The 20,613-nt window shown below is 40.9% G+C and overlaps 1 protein-coding gene across 2 annotated transcripts in view; it reads right to left on the reverse strand.

Annotated features, from left to right (window-relative positions):
* Positions 1–20,613, reverse strand: part of LOC139567736 (VPS10 domain-containing receptor SorCS3-like) — a 228,387-nt gene that overhangs the window by 66,939 nt on the left and 140,835 nt on the right. For both annotated transcript variants that reach the window (XM_071389195.1, XM_071389194.1), the window contains exon 4: positions 15,626–15,784. In XM_071389195.1, coding sequence (XP_071245296.1) covers positions 15,626–15,784 — 159 coding nt within the window. The remainder of the gene's footprint in view (positions 1–15,625; positions 15,785–20,613) is intronic.

Raw genomic sequence — 20,613 nt, forward strand, 5'->3', positions numbered from 1 at the left:
ATGTTAGCTAGCTAACATTGAACCTCGTTGGTTAGCTAGCTGCAGATTCATGCAGGGTAGTAATGTTATGAGTTGGGATTATGGTTAATTGTTTAGCTAGCTAGCTACATGTCTAAACAAAAGACTCCACTATGCAAGTAACTATTTCAATAGAATGTTTATGGTGTCACTGCGACAACTGTTGATAGATGTAGCTGATAAATTCGCTCTGGCTATCTACTCCGATTTCAGAGCACTCTCATCTGTGTGTTCCAGAGCGCAGAATAACTGACAAATTTACGAACACTCAACACTCGTTGAATATGGCTGGTGTCAGTAAACATTGGCAAAAAATGTTTCTTGTTTACAGCAGCACAGTTGCAGTCACCAAAACTCTGGATAACATAAAAACAGCCTAACCAGCTTTCCTAGGGTGAGTAAAATGGTCAGAGTGAGCTGTTCTCTCATTTGTGTCTGGAAGTAGCTAGCAAGCTAGCCAACGTTAGCCAGTTAGCTTGGATGATTGACCGCTGTTGTTAGGTCAGAACTCTTGGATCAACCCTACTTTTCAGCCAGAGTGTCCAGTGTGCTCTCCGAGAGTGAAACACTCTGAATTTACGAACGGACAATCTGACAACACTCTGAGTTTACGAACGCCCAGAGCACACTCAGGCACTCCAGATTAAATTTACAAACACACCTGTTATATAAACCAGCCTTTAGTCTAGAAATCTTTCGTTGTTTAGCACACAGCCTCACATGTGAATCCTTAAAGAGATGGTTGGGGCTAAAGCTTAAAAGGGTGTGAACAGTGCTGAATGGGTGTAGACAAACTCTCCAGTAGGTACAAAACGATTCAAGGGCCATTTTCTCAAAAGTGAGGTTACAAGTTTATCACCTTTCAAAGCAGAATTACTTTCCCAATGTTCCTCTGTAGTCTATGATATACCATTTTCTATCTCTGAGTCTCTACTTTTACGCAATGTAAAAAACACAAATTCAAATAAATCGGTCTACATAAGACCGAATCGAGCCGGTTGGTCACATATGCTACAGGGCAACAATCAACTGTACTTATTTGATTAACTTCATAGAGTAGGAGATCAATGATAGAAGGATCTAAAATTGGATTTCAAGCCAATAGTTTCAGATTGTTAAGTTTGTTGGTGCCGTACTTTAGGCTACATACTTCAGTTGTTTTTGGGTTTCATTAAACTTTTGTTATTAAACTTAAATATTTTTTTCACTAATGTTCTTGCTCCAGTGGTCAAAGATATGTAGGAAAAACAAGACTGCAGTCACTGAAAGGTTCTCTGAGGTTCTTATTATCTGTCCTACTGCTTTCTTTCATCTGATCCCTGGAAGCTAGATATCACAACTGACCTCTCTTTCGCCACCAAAACGTCCTCATTCATTAAAGGTCCAATGCCGCCATTTTATCTCAATGTCACCAGGAAGGCCAAAACTCCATTCCACCACAACAGGCTTACGTTTCAGGAAATCTATTGAAACAGCTCTTAATTTGAATGTACATTATCATAATTTTCACAATTTCACAGTATTATTCAATATCGTGGACATACTGTATATATAAAACACAGATAAATCACGTTTTTGACTGGATTGGTCCTTTATCACAATAGCACCCTAATACATAATGGCAGAATCTACTCCCAACTGAAATAGGACATGTGGAGTTATGGAAATAGTAATGGCGTATTATAGATCCCGTGTCCTGAACAATTACTATAAGTCACTTTTACAACACCTAATTAAGCCTCCTATGAATTCCTTAAGCATTTATGTACAGTACTCTAAATCAAACCGCACCGGTTGACAGTGCCTTGGCTCTGACTAGAGCGGAAGAGGAGGTGATGGGACAATTTTTTCTGGAATTCATGGAGCCAGGAGAATGCAACGTGGCGGTGCTGGAGACGATCCTATGGAGGGGAATGTGAAAGTGTATGCAAATGAACCATCTGGATTGTTTGAACTGCCTGGGTGTTGGGGAATAAGAGGTCTCTGATCCGGAGCACAATCTACTGCATCACTTGTCACCCCTCCCTTGTATGTTCTATAGAAACAAGACTGTATTCAGTCCCAAATAGCACCCTATTCCCTATATAGTGCACTACTTTTGACCAGAGCTTCATAAGGAATAGGGTGCCTTTTGGGATGGATACTATGTCCTTATACTGTACAGTAGAGCTGACACTCTGCAATGAACTCCAGAGAATGATGTAGTTAATTTGACAGTTACGTTCGAAATTGATGAACAATACTGGAAATGGAATTAGACCTGATGATACTGTATGGATGTCCATTAAGTTTGTTAGGTGCCATGCTGTCACTGCAGTAAGAATATTGTGGTAGGCTGATGTGTCAAAATCAGTTGCATAATGTTTAAATCCCAGTCTTACAGACTTATAGACCTGTAATACATATTACAGCACGGCATTAATTAACCTAGAAAGTAATAATCTTCAGAGTTTGATGACACATAAAAATGAATCACGCAACGATGGCAACAGCATGTATTCTCATATAGCATACCGTATCGCTAAACATGTAAGGTGAAAATCTCATGTTGCTAGTAGTTTACACTTGCCAAATAAAACAATTATCTCATGAGATGAACTTCATACACTAATGGAGACCACTTTCCTATAAACCAATACCAATTCCCTCTCGCATTGTGGTGACATATTTCCCACCACCGTCCCTCAATGGATCACCTCTTGACGCTAGGGGTCAGATTTGTATTTTATTTTTTTTAAAATAACGTTCCCAAGGTAAACGGACTATTTCTCAGGTCCAGATCGAAGAATATGCATATCATTTACAGATTAGGATAGAAAACACTCCAAAGTTTCCAAAACTGTCAAAATATTGTCTGTGAGTATAACAAAACTGATTCTGCAGGCGAAAACCTGAGGAAATCTAACCCGGAAGTGATTTAAAAAATAAAATACAATCTGTGTTTCCTGGCCCGTCTTTCTTCCATTTAAAGGGGTATCAACCAGATTCCTTTTCCAATGGCTTCCTCAGGCTGTGACCAGGCATTAGACATAGTTTCAGGCTTTTATTTTAAAAAATGAGCGAGATTTTTCAAAAGTAGTCAGGTGTCTTCAGATTAGTTCCTGCGAGCGAGAGGGTAGCTCCCCATTTGCTTTTTCTCTCTTATTGAGTAGGTTACGGTCTGGTTGAAATATTATCGATTATGTTTGTTAAAAACAACCTGAGAATTGATTATAAAAAACATTTGACATGTTTCTACGACCATTACGGATACTTTTTGGAATTTTCATTGAACGAAACGAGGCTTTGGTTTTCTGAACATAACGTGCAACCCAAATGGCGTTTTTTTGTTATAAAAGTAATATTTATCGAACAAAAATAACATTTGTTGTGTAACTGGGAGTCTCGTGAGTGCAAACATCCAAAGATTATCAAAGGTAAGCGATTAATTTTATTGCTTTTCTGACTTTCGTGACCAAGCTAACCAAGCTAATATAAGGCTAACTGTTCTAGCATTGATTGATACACTCACAAAAGCTTAGATTGCTTTCGTTGCAAAGCATATTTTCAAAATCTGACACGATAGGTGGATTAACAACAAGCTAAGCTGTGTTTTGGTATATTTCACTTGTGATTGCATGATTATAAATATTTTTAGTAATATTTTTGAATCTGATACGTTTGGGAATTTTCTTCTGGCTTTCAGGACCGGAACGAGGCTGTAGTTTTCTGAACATAACGCGCAACGCAAATGGCGTTTCTTTGTTATAAAAGTAATATTTATCGAACAAAAATAACATTTATTGAGTAACTGGGAGTCTCGTGAGTGCAAACATCCGGAGATTATCAAAGGTAAGCGATTAATTTTATTGCTTTTCTGACCATGCTAATTTGGGGCTAGCTGTTCTAGCATTGATTGATACACTCACAAAAGCTTGGATTTCTTTCTCTGTAAAGCATATTTTCAAAATCTGACACGATAGGTGGATTAACAACAAGCTAAGCTGTGTTTTGGTATATTTCACTTGTGATTGCATGATTATAAATATTTTTTGTAATATTTTGCAACCTGCAATTCAGTGGTTGTTTAGGAAAATGATCCGTACAAGGAATCCGTAGCGCAGATAAGTTAATAGGGCACACATCTGCACTACCGCAGTTAAATAACAAATGATAGCAGCAGTTGAAACTGCACTGCAACTGCTTTCCGTTTACAATGTCACCAAATGTGTAATCTCTGGTGGGGAGTAATGATGGCTGTTGAGCTCAGTCATCTATTCCGCTTGGTTGTATTCACTCTGCAAACTCGTCAACAACAACCTACACCTAGAAACCCATCTACCTTTTTTATGTGTAGTGTAATGAGATTTTAAAAAGGTTCATGTTGTGTTTGAATAATGTGTGGGGATGTGTAAGTAAGTATATTACTTTTGCATGTCTAGACTGTGAAAAAACATGTGGTGATTCACAATGCTAATTAATAATACCCAACGAAGTACTTAGGCTCGGTATGTCTGCATTGTTATCCAATTAGGCATAATTGCGCTGTGAAGTGCTATGAGGTAAAGGTAGAGAAAATGGCACTATTAGTCCACTGCTAAAGGAAATATGGGTGCTTATTAGTCCACTGCTAAAGGAAATATGGGTGCTTATTAGTCCATTGTTCAAGGCAATACGGGCACTTATTAGTCCATTGTTAAAGGCAATATGGGAGCTTATTAGTCCATTTTTAAAGGCAATATGGAGGTCTGCATTGTAATTGTCATGACAGTGTGTTTCAAATTAAAGTCCATTAAAGGTGTCCTGAGAGAACCTGCTAGTTCCATTGAACCGCAACGGGAGCCGAACTGTTGCAGCTTCAGCTGACAAATGGAGGGGCATCGAGCTGAGAAATGCACCACAGTGGAGGAGGAGAAGGAGCAGAAATGTTGTCTGTGGACCAGCAATACCTTGAAGGGTCTCATCCAGATCTAAGGTGGGTGGGGGAGGGGAGACACTGCGGTGGTGGTGGAGGCCATTTTGGATTTAGATCAGCACATACTGTTAGTAAATGAATAGACAGGAGTGTGTTTTTATTGTGGAGGAACCATTTTGGGGTCTGACTCCACAGCACCTTGCTGGTGGGCCTATGCACTGCAGTGTTGGAGACTGTGGAGGCCATTTTGGCTCAAAATCAACATCACCTTCCGGGATCAATTTATGAGGAGGAGTGAAACTGCTGACATAAGGCAGCCATTTTGTCATACAGTGTGTTCCATTGCAGGGTCTGCACCGCATTATATAATACAACCACAGTTGGATACTAAACTTTTACTACCTGGTTACAGGTCTGGGAACACACAAACGGGGCAGATGTTGTTGCTTCTGCTAACACAACACAAGCTCTTTAATCAGAAAAATGGTTTACTGCTCCCTCTGTATTGCAGTACATCTATTTAAGTCTTGTCGATGTCAGAAACGGGAGGTTTTAGAATGAAGAATCAGTATTGAGCAGCAGAAAGGTGTCAGCCGCGGATTACAATGACAAGAGATGATCCTGTAAGCCAAAGCACTCTGGGATTTATAAATTCACTGACTCCTATTAGACAAGGATTGATTTAAACCAGCTTATCTGAAGGAGACTCCTCCTATGACAGCTGAAACCCATCCATAGAAAGGCAATATCCCACATTTTACTATTACCACAGAATATACCTTTTATCCATTTTCAAACAGTCAATTCAATTCAAATGAAGACAGAAATAAACAGTTTTAAAATTTATTTTCTCCCTCTGCATACGTTATTGAGACAGATGTCCCCCGTTGCATTTGGGCTAACGTTTAGTGGCGATACGATTCTGTATAGAAAATAATTAATGGTATACATTTGCATCATTAGGGCGGATTAAGTCAAGCAATGCTTGCTTATAGAAGGACTGGAGGGATTGTGTGGCACGCTCAACAAGGCTGATTCCTACCATTTCCTGATTAGTTTTTTGGTAGCTGCCCCCCTGGGAGAAGGGAATGGAGAAAAACTATCCATTCAGCTAAGCGCCAACAGCCAACATTCGCCAACATTTTTTTGTGGCCTGAGTGTTCTGAAAAGCAAAAACAATGGCAAGCAACAAATGTTGGAGAAACCTAATCGACAAGGTTACTGAGGTAGAAAGTGTCAAGAGAACGACCACATATGTTGTGTTGATGATATAACACCTTAGCGATTAGCAACATTTTACCTCTCCCTGAGCCTTCTCCATTTACACAACTTAGTTCTGCCACAAAAGTTGTGCCCATTTTCCTCAACAATCAGACTGTTATTTTCAAATTTCCCAGCATGCCTCTCTCTCCAGACTGATTATACCTCCAAATCCTAAGACCCTGACAGACTGATGATGGGTTTGTCCAGATGTGGGCCACTCCTGTTCAGTACGATCTCTGTGAAACCAGGAGAAGCCAAACTATCCTCCAGACTTTTTCACATGACCTTGAAGTGTATGGTTTGCTCTGGGCCGCACTCAACTCCTGTTCATGACTTTATCTGAATAACAGAGAGAGGATGATAGGAGGGGGGAAGGGAGGATAGGGGTCCATCTATCACCCTACTCAGGATGAGAGACAAAAGGTACAATGTACATTTCAGGCTGTTCCCTCTTTCATTATTCAGCCCCCTTGACTTTAATTTGCTCTCCATCCAAAATGCTCCCTGATGTTTCTTAAAAATCGCTTTTCTTATACTTCCAGGTCACCTTGCTCTCTAAGTTAGGGTACGGTACAGTTGAACAACATGTCGTTTCCTATTGGGTTTCAGAGGATATTTGCTTCCAACAATTACCTGCATCACACAAACTAGTACACTACAAAGTAGGCTGTACCATTTGTAATGTTGCAAATGGAGATGGCAGTTACGTCATTCCAAATTTAGATACAAACCTATTGTTTAGTAGTAGTCTGTCGTACAAAATACTATATATATCACCCTTTCATTATGGCATATTCCATGTGCTCTTATGTTTAGTATTGTATTGAGCATGGAAACAAACATTGTATATAACAACATCAAAGTTAATTCAAGCAACAAATACTTTTTTTTTTTTTTCTGACATCATTGTACGCACAATATAACAGCAGAGTATGTACTTTGATTGATTTTTACTGCGATGCTGGATGTTCCTCTCCTCTGTTACTTCAACTAAACAAAAGCAATAACAAATGTGCTGGGTGAACTGTGACACTGTTTCACCTTATGGGGAGTTCCACTTTACAATAAGCTTGGGACTATATATTTGTATATATAGACGTTCTGGTTTATATCTCCATGGTGGCACGATGAACATATTAAAACCCCAACATGCATGTTAGGAATGCACATGCAGTTGCTAACGTGACAACCATCTTGCCATTAACCTCCAATGGGATTTCCTAACACATAGGGAATGAACTAACAGCATTATACCACAACCCAAAATGGGCCCTGTCAACTTCAGTCATCCATTACCATTAGTCAACCGGTAGAGATATTCAACTTACCACATTATACCAAAGACAACAAAATGACACAAGGACGTAATTAATGATAATTTTTTCATAAGAAGCTTACGGAAACAATATTGTGCCACTACTCCTCAGGACATATGGTAGATTTTCTCTGAGAGAGGACCGCATAATGATGAGACACTTAGTTTCACTACTGTTCACGATTTATAGGCTTCTGGGCAAATTACGATAATTAGGGAATATGTGGGGGAGTGGACGGGGGATACGACTAGAGCTGGGGGGAGGTGGATGGGAAATTACATCAAGGTTTTTTCTGATGAACGCAGCACTTTTGAACTATAGATCTTTGATCCTCCCTCCGCACTCTTTGTGCAATGGCATATTGTGCAATGACGACTCCATATAATTTCACACTCCAATTAGTACAATACTAATGTTGTCTTAAAGAGCCAATCTCCGGGCCACATTAAACAAATAAGTTCTAAACCTCAAGGGCATCAAAGGTTTCCCATCCAAATAAAACTGGCACTGAATGTATGTCTAAGTGGAATATATGTGGGAAAGGAATTGCAGCGGAGAGCAAATGAAAATGCAAATGAAAAAGTATTCTCCTGGCATTTGTTTGTGTTTGGTTATTAATGTCAAGGGAAAGGTAGATAATTACTCCCAGGTGTGTAGTATAACACTACGGGTTAGATATACGGGAATTGACGCTCTGGAAAAGTAAAATCAATAATGTAGAATACACCTTTGCTGGTTCAATTTGTCTTGCTGTCCAAATCTACAATACATGATGCAGAATCGCCCAGATTTGGTATCTGATTGGAAGTTTTAGCACAGACCAACCCTGCACTACTGCGACAAAGTATAGTATTCTGTATCGACAAAGTATAGTCCAACTCCAGTATAGACCAACTCCAGTATAGTCCCACTCCAGTATAGACCAACTCCAGTATAGACCATCTCCAGTATAGCCCAACTCCAGTATAGACCATCTCCAGTATAGTCCAACTCCAGTATAGACCAACTCCAGTGTAGTCCAACCCCAGTATAATTCAACTCCATTATAGTCCTCCAGTATAGACCAACCTTAGTATAGTCCAACTCCATTATAGTACTCCAGTACAGACCAGCTCCAGTATAATTCAACTCGAGTATCGACCAACTCGAGTATCGACCAACTCGAGTATCGACCAACTCGAGCAAAGTCCAACTCCAGCATAGTCCAACTCCAGCATAGTCCAACTCCAGCATAGTCCAACTCCAGCATAGTCCAACTCCAGCATTGTCCAACTCCAGCATTGTCCAACTCCAGCATTGTCCAACTCCAGCATTGTCCAACTCCAGTATTGTCCAACTCCAGTATAGTCCAACACAAGTATAATCCAACTCCTGTGTAATCCAACTCCTGTGTAGTCCAACTTCAGTATAGTTCAATTCCAGTATATCCCAACTCCAGTATATCCCAACTCCAGTATAGACCAACTCCAGTATAGACCAACTCCAGTATAGACCAACTCCAGTATAGACCAACTCCAGTATAGACCAACTCCAGTATAGACCAACTCCAGTCCAGATCGGCAGTCCACTGAAAGAGGAAGCTGCTTTGATAATCCCCTATTTCTAACAGATGATGAGGAAACCAATACTGCTGGCTGGCAGCTTCAAATGACCATAAACACTAATGATTTCAAAATGGCCGCCCCTTTCACTATTGCTCTCCCTCAGATGGAGACTTTATCATACTGATAAACAAGAAAAAAATGCAGAGCGGGTCATGTTAGTAACATGAAAGTGGAGCCGGCCACAGAACGAGGCTGTTGGACTGTAGTTAAGAGGCAAGGTTCAGCAAGAGGCAGAATCCATCACGTCGACTATTACTTCTTCCCCACAGAATAATGATGGAAGGTTGGCAGCTCTTGCACTGATACCCAGCTGATCTTATTTGCAAAGGTAAATGTCAGCCTTGTCCCTGACCGAGATACACACTCTGACTTCTGTCTGTGATGCAGGAGAAGAGGGGGAATCAAAAGGCAGGGACGGAGAAACAAGAGAGGGAGTGGGAGAAGTGTAATAAAGTGTCAGATCACCATCAGTGCAAGTGCAGGGAAGGGATGTATGCAAACCGTGTTTTCTCCCTCACTGTCACTGTAATATGGGCCAATATGCTTCATTAAAAATAAGTGATTTTGACCCAGTGTCAAAGAGATCTCAGATAGTTGGGGGTTTGGAGGGTAAACTGAGAGAAAGAAGTGAGAATATTCAAAACAGGTAAACAAACTTTAATTCATCATCTTCTCTCCCACTCCCTGTCACACACACACACACACCCTTCTACACACACACCGTACACCCCCACATGACTTGACAGACGAATACCAATAAACTGACAGCCCCCCCACATAAAGGTTATGATGCCGCTGAAATATCAAAGCCTCCAGGTGAGTGGATAGGAATTCTAAATACACCCTGTGGACGTGTGGTCTTCACCAAGGGCAAGGAGGGCTACTCATAAGACATAACCCAATACCCAATAACCCAGTATCTGTATGAAGGTAGCCTGCCTTAGCCTTGCAACTGGGGCTTGGGATGCAATACAGAAGCTGCCCATCCTAAAAAGACAAAAGGATGTCATACCCACTTACAGTCAGGTACAACATATTTGACACCCTTGATAAAGATGATCAAAAATACTGTATTAAACAAATAATAAAAATACTGATCAATGCAACAAAAAACAAAAAAAGGTAAATGATATGGTGTGCATGGCTAATGAGCTAAATTTTTCATGTCATCTGACCGTAGCACAGGTTCCAATTCAGGTGCCAATTCCATTTAGCAATCTCTAGGCATTTACATTTGTTGGATAAGATGAAAAGAAGGTCTTTGGCCATGTACACAAGTAGTGGGTTTGGTGTCTAAAGAACGATGCATATGAAGAGAAGAACCCCATACCGACTGTAAAATATGGTGGTGGATCTTTGACGTTATGGGGATATTTGTCTTCCACTGGTCCTGGTGTTCTTGTTAAGGTCAGCGCATCATGAACTTTACCCAGTAACAAGACATTTTAGCAAAAAACATGTTTGCCTCTGCCTGGAGGCTGAAACTTGGCCGCAAGTGGATCTCCAGCAAGACAATAACCTCAAGCACACATGAAAACTCATAACGAAATGGTTAATGGTTGGTTACATGGTGGTTACAATCTGTGGTATGAATTGAAGAGGCAGTCCATCAACTGGGGCTTTAAACTCAATATGAAGAGGCCCGCACATGATGAGAAACCAAAAGGATGTCACACCACCATATCACCAAAGGAACACAGGTGTATGGCAAGAAAGGCCTAGAAATGACAAAAAGTAGTGTTTCTCACACACGCTATAATCTGTTTCCTTGTTGTTGGCACATGGTCTTCTCACTCCTTTCTCTCTTTAACAGCACACCTCCATCCATCTGCTATTGTGACAATGTATACATCCTCTAAAAAAACACCTCCAGATGTATCCTCACCAGGAAGACCCCCCTCCACAACACCTTCTCCAGATTTATCCTCACCAGGAATACCCCCCTCCACAACACCTTCTCCAGCTTTACCCTCAGCAGGAAGACCCCCACTCCACAACACCTTCTCCGGCTTTATCCTCAGCAGGAAGACCACCCTGCAAAACACCTTCTCCAGCTTTATCCTGAGCAGGAAAACCCCCCTCCACAACACCTTGTCCAGCTTTATCCTCAGCAGGAAGACCCCCCTACACAACACCTTGTCCAGCTTTATCCTGAGCAGGAAGACCCCCCTACACAACACCTTGTCCAGCTTTATCCTGAGCAGGAAAACCCCCCTCCACAACACCTTGTCCAGCTTTATCCTCAGCAGGAAAACCCCCCTCCACAACACCTTGTCCAGCTTTATCCTGAGCAGGAAAACCCCCCTCCACAACACCTTGTCCAGCTTTATCCTGAGCAGGAAGACCCCCCTCTACAACACCTTGTCCAGCTTTATCCTGAGCAGGAAAACCCCCCTCCACAACACCTTGTCCAGCTTTATCCTGAGCAGGAAGACCCCCCTACACAACACCTTGTCCAGCTTTATCCTGAGCAGGAAGACCCCCCTCCACAACACCTTGTCCAGCTTTATCCTGAGCAGGAAGACCCCCCTACACAACACCTTGTCCAGCTTTATCCTGAGCAGGAAGACCCCCCTCCACAACACCTTGTCCAGCTTTATCCTGAGCAGGAAGACCCCCCTCTACAACACCTTGTCCAGCTTTATCCTGACCAGGAAGACCCCCCTCTACAACACCTTGTCCAGCTTTACCCTCAGCAGGAAGACCCCCCTCCACAACACCTTGTCCAGCTTTATCCTGACCAGGAAGACCCCCCTCTACAACACCTTCTCCAGCTTTACCCTCAGCAGGAAGAAGCCACTCCACAACATCATTAAGTTATAGTCTATTGTATTATAATCTTTTGGGCTTTAAGCCATCCTTCCCCCACTTGACTAATGACACTAATCCTGCTATCTGTAACAGGCAACAAACCTAATGCAGACAAGGGGCCAATCAAATCCCTTTACGCACTATAGGGCAAGTGAGTCAGAGACTGGAGAAGTCACAAATAAACCTGAGATAGCACCGCTAGAATAAAGCGTTAGTGTATCTGGCTATACTGATTGTTTCCCCCAGTGGTAGGAATTACAAATAACCACATAATGAGTGTTGACGTTCGCTTCAAACGGGGCTTAGGCGTTGTGTTGGGTTGCCTGCAATGTAATTGTGGTGCCGGGTGACTAGGCTGCAAATGGTGTATGCAGGTGATCCAAATTCATTTGTTATTATTCTTTTTTATCTTGGAACGTTGGATACTGTGAACTCGTTTGACCGTGTGAAGAAATGTGACTTGTTTCTGTTGATACATCTGAAGTGGAAAGTTTTTGCTCACTTTTTTCAAAGCTTGAAATGAAGTGTGAATAAATACATCTCCAACATGTCAACTATCTAAGAGCAGCATGATTTGGTTGTTGTACAGAATGCGGTAGACTGACGTTCTTCATCTGACATTGTGAGTCTGACAGGGGGCTGACAGGAACATTATTTGGGAAAAACAAAGTTATGTCAGCCACCTGGGGTTCTCCTCTTGACATACACAAAACTAAATGATTTGAACACCAGAAACCTGAATAAGGGTATCATTAAATTAATCACTAGCCTATGATGATCTTCATCTGGTGGCACTCCCAGGACTCCATGTTACACAATACATTTTCGTTTTGTTCAATAAATTCCCACTTTATGTCCAAAAACCTCAGTTTAAATTGGTGCGTTATGTTCAGTAATGCATTGTCTCAAATAACATTGGGTGAAATTGCAGAGAGCCAAATCAAATTACAGAAATACTCATCATAAACATTGATGAAAGATAGAAGTGTTATACATAGGTTTAACCTCTCTAGGCTAGGGGGCGGTATTTTCACTTCCAGATGAAAAGCGTACCCAAAGTAAACCGCCTGATACTCAGGCCCAGAAGCTAGGATATGCATATTATTAGTAGATTTGGATGGAAAACACTCTGAAGTTTCTAAAACTGTTTGAATGATGTCTGTGAGTATACCATAACTTATTTGGCAGGCGAAACCCCGAGGACAAACCAACCAGGATTTTTTTTTTGAGGTCACTCTTTTCAATGAGACTTCTATGGGGATCTAGATTTCTAAGGCACTTGCTTGCAGTTCCTATCGCTTCCACTGGATGTCAACAGTCTTTAGAAATTGGTTGATGTTTTTCCTTTGAGAAATGAAGAAGTATGGCAGTTCAGAACGAGGGTCGAATGAAGTGTACTGTTGTGGTTGGGGCGCGTGACCTGAAAGCTCGCTCCACTTTGTTTTTATCCGCTATTGAACGCAGTTTATCCCGTCTTCAATTTTATCGATTATTTTCGTTAAAGAAATACCTAAAGTTGTATTAGGAAAGTTGTTTGAAATGTTTGGACAAAGATTACAGGTAACTTATTAGATATTTTGTAGTCATGTTGCGAGAGTTGGAACCGGTGTTTTTCTGGATCAAACGCGCCAAATAAATGGACATTTTGGAGATATAACGACGGAATTAATCGAACAAAAGGACCATTTATGATGTTTATGGGACATATTGGAGTGCCAACAAAAGAAGATCTTCAAAGGTAAGGCATGAATTATATCATTATTTCTGAGTTTTTTGTCGCGCCTGGCGGGATGAAATATGATTGTCTGTGTTTGTTTGATAGGGTGCTATCCTCGGATAATAGTATGGTTTGCTTTTGCCGTAAAGCCTTTTTGAAATCTGACACAGCGTATGGATTAACAAGACGTTTATCTTTAAACAGGCTAGATATTGTTAGGCTTCGTCATAGACTGGCAATAGATAAATGGACATGAACGGAATCTTTTTTTCACAATCAATCTTTTATGTCTGTCTGTGCAAATGTCATTTTATCTACACTAGCAGCTTTTTCTGAGGTAAATTATCTGCTCATTAACACTTCTAACTACATAATGAAACCAAAACGACATATCCCCAGGTGACCACAGTAATTGCAATGTGTACTGAATACTTGAACTCAACGGTCCCACAAAGTTAACGTTTTGATGAACATATCCTTTACACAATACATTAGGGACCCAAGGCCTTGTCTCGCAGGTCCAACGAGGTGTGTGAGCCGACATGCAATATGTTAAGAATGGAAAATAACTTCAATCGAGGGGACTTGAGTTTTTTAAAAGGTTAGTCTTCACTTCTCCCTTGAGACTTCCACCACTAGCTTCCCAACCCCCCCCAACCCAAAACATCTGACTATAAATACATTCAGAAAAATATCATCTTTGCTTTCTCACTTTGAATCTAACGGCAGGTAGGGTGTTCTGAACTGCACAAAAAAACTTGGGCCTGACGTTGTCTAGCATGACAGGTTCTTGTCAAAAGATGTATAAGACAAGCAGCTCGAATACGGAAGTCAATTAGGAGACTTGAACAGTTGAAAAGCCCCAGAGGAACAAGAAGAAAAAAAGTTCTGTATTATGTTGAGTTGTTTAAGTGCTTTCCACCCTCATACTTTTTTGACACGTGTCACAGACACTCTAATTGTAGCGCCCTTAGTCAGAGAGAGAGAGAGAGGAACAGCTACATCAATAGTAATCATGTCTTTACACTGCCCACACGTTCTGAGATAAGAGTCAAGAGAGGTCATCCAGAGTTCTAGAACTCGAAATAGAACAGTTTACTCCAGACATTGAGTAAAGAGATAAAGATTGACGTGCGTTGAAAACAAAAAGTTGATCTGCCAAATCCTGTGACAGAGCTGTTTGAATATAAAAAAGTAAATGTTCACAAAGGTATGTCTTCTGGGAGTGTTCCATGTCCACAAAGGCCCATCCTTTTAATGCAAACAAAATTTCATCAACATTTATAGTGTAAATTAAACAGCCCTAAAGGTTCTGTTACAAACTCGTATAGTCCACATTCTAAAACGAAGGCCATCACAGACCGAAAGCTTAGCAAATTACAACCTTTGGATCGGTCCAGGTTTCATTTTTAGGACTGATATTGGGGTCAGTTAGCAACCCAGGTTTCAGTCTTCTCCCTCCTCCACCTCAACCAGACTCCCCTGTGTGATAGCCATCTTGGTAGCCAGGGAAGACTCATTGGCCATAATGGTACTTCTTCTTCACAGGGGGTTATATGGGGTGTGACCTGTGTGTGAATTGGGGGTACAGAGCTCTCCTCAACATGAGAGCACCGTACAGGGAAGGTTACAGATGAGAGCACTGGTGTATAGGACTGCATTGTCACTGTATGTGGTTTGCAGGCCAATAGTGCTGACATCTTCTAATGAATATTAGAATGTTCCATAGTAGTTACAACACAAACATGTTCATTGCATCTAACTAAGTTGCCATGGTAATTAAATAAGGTAACGTCTAACTAAAGTATCATCAAATGGATAACAATAATCGATATTCTAATCAAAACTTCAAGAAGGTAAATAAATCATTAAATCACGGCAGAAGAATATCCAATTAAACATCACCAGCTTGGAGCTTTATCCAACTGTGTAACACAGTTCAAAATCCAAAGCATACTGTATCAAACAACCAACTGTGGAGAAAAAACGACATGGAGCTCACCTTCTGGTCGTGGCTGTAGGCTAAGGCCCAATCCTCCTGTGTTGGATGGAACAGAAGGCTTAGAATGTAGAAGCTGAGGCGGTATTTCTGATAGCTCGCTCCTTCATCCGAGCTGATGAGCACACTGCTCTCAAACTCAGGGTCTGTCAGCACCATTATCTGGAAGAGAGAAAGAATGAGACAGAAGTTGAGAGAGAGAGAGAGAGAGAGAGAGAGAGAGAGAGAGAGAGAGAGAGAGAGAGAGAGAGAGAGAGAGAGAGACTTAGCCATGTCAGCACTCCAGGTCTAGTGGTTGGTATGCAACATGCTGTTACTAGCGCTAACAACTTCACATTGTTTTAAACTTCATTTTACAAATGTGCCTCTCGCGCTCTGTTGCCATGGTTTTTTGGCCTCTTCCAGTGCACTCACAGGTCTGTTCTTTGGTGCACTTTGGCTTCCAGTCACCCCTCTCCAGATATATTTCCTTTAATAAGATAGAGGTGGTTCAGAATACCTCTGTGGATCTATAAGTCAACCACGAGGGGCCACAACACAACTACAACAAAAAGTTGCTATGGTAAAGAATAGGATAAGTTTTAAGAATATACTGTTGATCAATATCCTCTTATGCTATGGTATTCTGTAACACACCTGTGTAGCCAGAGAGAACTCCACAACTTGCCGTTTACCAAGCATGACTACAAGTCGAGGCAATGCAATTTGTTTTGAACAATATCTAAATCTGTGATAAGAAAGAACACATATTTGTGCAATTAATAATCATGTCTTAGTGGAATGCTCAATGTTACCACAGCGGGAGGAATTGTATTTCCATGCTAAGAATAATACAGCCTCTACATTCATTTCGTCTTGAATGCAGAGAAAATGTAAATGTGTTGTTGCATATTTGTTAGAAATGAGCCTCTTGAGAAAGGAACGACAGAGCAAGATCTGTAAAACTAAAATCATAATAGGATCACAAATGTACAGTACATATTGAGTATAATTCTGTAAATTAGAGTAGATGTTCATAGTATAAAACCTAAGATTCTGATAAAGCTGTCACGTTGGCATGAATGATTCGGGAGACAGACGCAGGAATGTGTAATAGGGTTTTTTAATTAAGCCCAAATTACGGTGTGCCGTGTAAACGAGGACGAAGACCAAACAAACACTAAACAAAACACAGGGTTGAAACCCAAACAAAAAGAGCGAGGAGTACCTTGATTTAATAACACACGCGCGCAATGATTAACACAGGGGACGAGACCCGTAATCCTCTGCGCAATCCACAAGGGCACGAAAGCCCAAAACACACAGCACAGGTACTCACACGCACCAATGGACATTGTAACAATAACCGGCAAAGACAATGGTGAACAAAGGGTATACTTATACAATTACTAATCAAATGGGAATAGGGATCAGGTGTGCGTAATGACGGATCCGTTGGGATCCGTGACAAAAGCCCTTTGTTTGGAAGCCTGTATGATATATAATATGAAAAACTACAATTTAACAAAATCTGACCTCATTGGTTTAGTATCTATATCTTGGTATAATATGATTTATCTGTGGGGGGAAGTAATGCATACATTTGCATTACAGTTCATTACTTTCAAAACACAGAAATATCCCTAAAAAGCATTTCCCATATATAGAACCATGGATATTTTCTCTCAAAGTAATCCATAGATATATTGATTAGTAAGACATACATAGCTCAAATATGCTTTCTCTTTGCGATGTAAAGCAATAAGACATTAACCTGACACCTGTCTTTAATGATAATTAACTACTAAACCCAGACAGAAAAAGGAGAAGGGAAAAGCGTGACTTGGATAGTGTCACAGCCCAAACTGCTGTGTTTTCTTTCCCTGCAACAGATTTGAATTGGAAAAAACAGCAGTGCATTTGTCACTGACAAAAATAACACCCTCTTTCCCCAGCTTAACTAGGAATCCTCCCCACCCCTCTTTCCCCAGTTTTAACTAGGAATCTCCCTGGTGGTGATTTAGATAAATTGCTTTTCATTAAAGTTAAAAAACAGATGCGGACCCTGTGCCAGTTTTTTTTTTTTTTTTTAATGTTCCTTCAATTTATTGTTGTTCGCCGACCTTCGAATTTTGCCATTCATTGTCCTCACTGAGGGACGAGGGACTGCGAAGGGCCCCGTCTATTTCTCCCAGTGTCTTAGGGCCTTGTCACATGAAATTAAATAGTTTCTAATGTCAGGTCTAATCATTTTTCATAATATTGCATTAATCGACAGCATTTATTATGAGTGGAAATTGTATTTCACCTTGCATTTTTTAATCTTCTGTCAGAACCTTTCTCTCTGTCTCACCACTTAGAGGGGAAAGTAGAAATGCTAGAAGTCCTTGAAGGGTCTGGGTGGATCAATGTTTCTTCACCACTGAACAGGGAGACACTGAACGTTTCTCAGCTCTCTAATAATAATTTAGGCGAGTGCTTTTCAACCAGGCTTCCTTTATATTTACTGTAATACACTTCATATTAAGACCTATCTCTATTGAGGGCTTGTTGTATAGCTGTGGGTACAGCTGTACTCTGTATATCCCCTATATCACTGCTGCATATATTGGTAGGTGTAATATTACACTTTGTATGTTGAGAGTAAAAGGAATTGGAGAAGTCTGGAAATGTATTAACTGCCAAAGACGATGAATCTTTAACCAGCCTGATTTAATTTCCTGCACGGTAAATATTATTTGCCATGTGACATATTCAAGAATAAACCCTGTTCAAACATGATTTATCTTACAAAATGTAGAAAAATGTATTGGACAAATACCATAACCGGACTAAAAGCCTTCTCGTAACCCATCTCTCAGTAGATTTAATGAAATTCCTTTCAGAGATTGTTTATGTGGCTCATATGGATATTGGCCATGTCCATCTGTTCCTGAATCAGTTTTAACAGGCACTAAGTTCCAGAATGGGAGCTTACGTAACAGTCCACAGCATCGTGAATAACTTTTACATCATCAAATATACCATCGCATCGCCGGGTAATTAAGATTTTGCTCCGCATCCACTTGGCAATTGATCACCCGTGAACAAAGAGGAGTGAGGTTGGTAACAAAGCTTAGATCAATACAGGTTGGAGGGATAACCTCCATGTTATCTGCTGATGTTCAGCTAGTTGGTGGGAGTCCAGCAACCGAGCTAATCGTCAAGAGAGGAGTGCCATAGCCATTGCTGTGTTGTCTGAGGGGCTGCAGCCTGCTGTTGGATGGTACTCGAGCCATCTGATGACCACAAACAAGGGGAGGAGAGGAGGAGAGGATTTCTCACGGCAGATTAATCTTGTCAAACACAGATCAATTGTGGCCTATCTGTGAGGTATAAAAAGGCTAAATTCCAATGAATTGGGACATCAATCTAGTTGCAACCATAGAAATATAATGTCTATTCATTCTATGTCTATTAATTATATGTATATGTCTAGAATGCTACTCTTCATCATTAGCAGTGGTTGTGAGTCAAACCGTGCAGAAGACCTCGGAATAAGGCTGAACATGCATAAGGACAATTCATGATGCGTGTCGTCTTTAAAAGCTTGAAGATAAATGTCAGCAGCATCATTCAAATCTATTATCTGCTCTTAGAAAGGTCAAGCCTCTGGATTTGTTCCTTCAGACATCATGGGAGAATATAGTCGGTGACCTTAACAGAATCTTGTCGTGAGAAAAACAATTGTCATGCTATATTCACGTGGGAGAAAAATCACCCTTGAGGCATTAAATACACAAATATATTGTCGCAACGATTTAAAGGTCATTACTGCCTCATCTCAACAGATATAGAGATAATCCTCTTCGTGTTTTTCATGCTATACACCCATATGTTATGCTTGGCCACTGGAATGCAATGAGGAGAAAATGGCCCATCTTATCCAGTAGAGAGTTGGGCTCATCCATCGATAATGAGATAAGAGATAAAGTGAGGAGCCTTGTGGATCGGTGGAAGCCAGAGGTCAATAGTGGGCATCTGGACATGATAGGATCTTGTTGCCAGCTTCTACTACAACGTAATTCCCAAACTTGGGTGAAGAAAACTCCAAGATCCTCAGTCTATCACCATAAAAAGGAGATGATAAGGCCCTTGGCAGCGAATCTGCTGCCTGTCCACGTATCTCGTGTGTCTTTGGCTTGGTTAGCCTATATCCCTGTACCTGGGAAATGTGCTTGGTGGGCATACTCTACCTTCAACTAGACTATAGGCTCTATCGCTAAGTCCGGCCAGCCAGTGGGAAAATAGTCACAGGGTCAGACCGAGGTATTACTGAGTCCAAGGCTGGCGCGGTTTTAGTCCATCAGCTCGGTATCCCACAAGCCCTCTCTTTCCCTGGAGGGATTTTCAGGGTCAGCGCTAGAGATCTATGGACTGATTTGACTCTCTTCAGGAGGCCCAGGAAGCCAGCTGGGTCCCTTTTCCCTTCACATTACCAACAGAGAAAAGTTTATTCATGGACGGTTTGCTAGTGAGGGACCTTAACATGACCCGTATAAAGGTTTCAGCGGAGACTGAGACACCTGTGTTATAATGTGGAATAGATGGTCTGCTTCCCAAAGTAAAATGAAACTTTGCTCAGAGAAGATGCTCCTACTTTTTATAATGAGTTTTGCTTCAGCATTTATCTACAAACCAACAAGATTCTTTCTTGAATACGTTTTGTCTTTCTAACGGGTCTTTGTGGTCTCTGTGTTGTGTCGCGGTAAATGTTCTGAGGCTATAACTACAGTGTGAGTAAGTGTTGCTTGGTAACAATCTTGAATTGATTTTCTAAGTCCAGGCAAACTGCCAGTATAAGGCAATGTAAGCTAAATATGGTCATTACACTTTGGTTATTTCACGAACTACAAAAACATTTAAAAGCTTGAAAGAAAATATTTATTCAAACCATATTTATTTGAGTCTACCGTCTAACCTTCACTTCGAGTTAACATTTGATTTGATCAGAAAGAACAAATAGCGGCAGC

Source organism: Salvelinus alpinus, chromosome 2, assembly GCF_045679555.1.
Source record: "Salvelinus alpinus chromosome 2, SLU_Salpinus.1, whole genome shotgun sequence".
Taxonomy (NCBI): Eukaryota; Metazoa; Chordata; class Actinopteri; order Salmoniformes; family Salmonidae; genus Salvelinus; species Salvelinus alpinus.